This window comes from Octodon degus, unplaced genomic scaffold (assembly GCF_000260255.1).
Source record: "Octodon degus isolate 3935 unplaced genomic scaffold, OctDeg1.0 scaffold00323, whole genome shotgun sequence".
NCBI classification, from domain to species: Eukaryota; Metazoa; Chordata; class Mammalia; order Rodentia; family Octodontidae; genus Octodon; species Octodon degus.
In genome coordinates, this window is record NW_004524899.1 from 802,044 (window position 1) to 803,157 (window position 1,114).

Below are 1,114 nucleotides of genomic sequence, written 5' to 3' on the forward strand. Positions count from 1 at the left end.
GGCCATCAAAGTTTGGTGCATCTTCTGCCAATCGCAGACATAGCTGAGCATACAGTGAGCTATACTTTGGCTCTTCTAGGGCTTTGTCCACAATCTACAGAAAACACCGTTTAAAGAAAAAAATCTTTTATTTGGTACAGGACCTTGCTATGCAGCTCAAGCTCATGGCTCCTGTTTTCAGCCTCTCCAGCACTGGGATTACAGGTGTGCACTACCATGCCTGGTTTCAGTGGCCTGCTTGGTGCAGCGCTGCATGTTACCTGGGATTGAACCTGGGTCCTTACACTTGCCAGGCAGGTACTCAGACTGCCAGGCTGTATCTCTCCCCAGCCCCCAAAAGTCATTTTAAAAAACCTAAAAAATGAACTTTTCTTGTACTGGTGACTGAACTTGGGGCCTTATGCTTGCAAATACTCTACCACCAAGCCATTTAAAAAATGACTTTAAGAGTTATTAGCTGGGATTACAGGTATGTGAAAGGCATGGTCCCAATAATCTTAGATGTCATAACAAATTACTTCTCTGCCTTATTTACAACCTGTGAATAAAAAGAACTTATTTCTATGAAGTCCTGGGTGTAAACTAGACAATATAGACCAACCATTTAGCAGGAATGTAAGTACTTAAATGTAAACCAGTACAGCACACCAAAAACAGCGAGCTAAACTAATTTTCATGTAACTGTATTCCTCTCCTCCCTAGAGTTAGAAAACTACACAGATCCTGGAGGGCTGAGCTCCTGGCCTGTGTTAGGGGCCCAGCAAGAATGAAAGCCACACACTCAATGCTCAGCACTGCAAGACAAAACAAAACTGGAGTATTTACTTGTAAGTCTAACACACAGCACCTTTCACGAAACCAACGCTGACAGCCACTCCCTATCAACTTAAATTTACTTTTTTCATAAACATATCCACCTAACGAACATCTCAAGACTTTTATAATTAGGAACAAAAACATCTAAGGTTTGTTCAATGTTTTCCTTTCTTTTTGAGTTTAAGCCAACATTTAAAACTCACCAGCAGTATGACCCCTTTAAGGATGAGTTTAGACTCTACACCCACATTGAGGAGCTCAAGGCATAGCTTGTCAAACTTCTCAGGAGTAAGCTTAT

General features: G+C 41.5%; 1 protein-coding gene across 1 annotated transcript in view; it reads right to left on the reverse strand.

Moving 5' to 3' along the window:
- The window catches only part of LOC101567212 (eukaryotic translation initiation factor 4 gamma 2-like), a 14,902-nt gene that overhangs the window by 12,443 nt on the left and 1,345 nt on the right, over positions 1 to 1,114 (reverse strand). Inside the window, exons 2-3 of the mRNA XM_023708039.1 lie at positions 1,020 to 1,109; positions 4 to 94 (exon numbers count right to left, since the gene is read on the reverse strand). Coding sequence (XP_023563807.1) covers positions 4 to 94; positions 1,020 to 1,109 — 181 coding nt within the window. The remainder of the gene's footprint in view (positions 1 to 3; positions 95 to 1,019; positions 1,110 to 1,114) is intronic.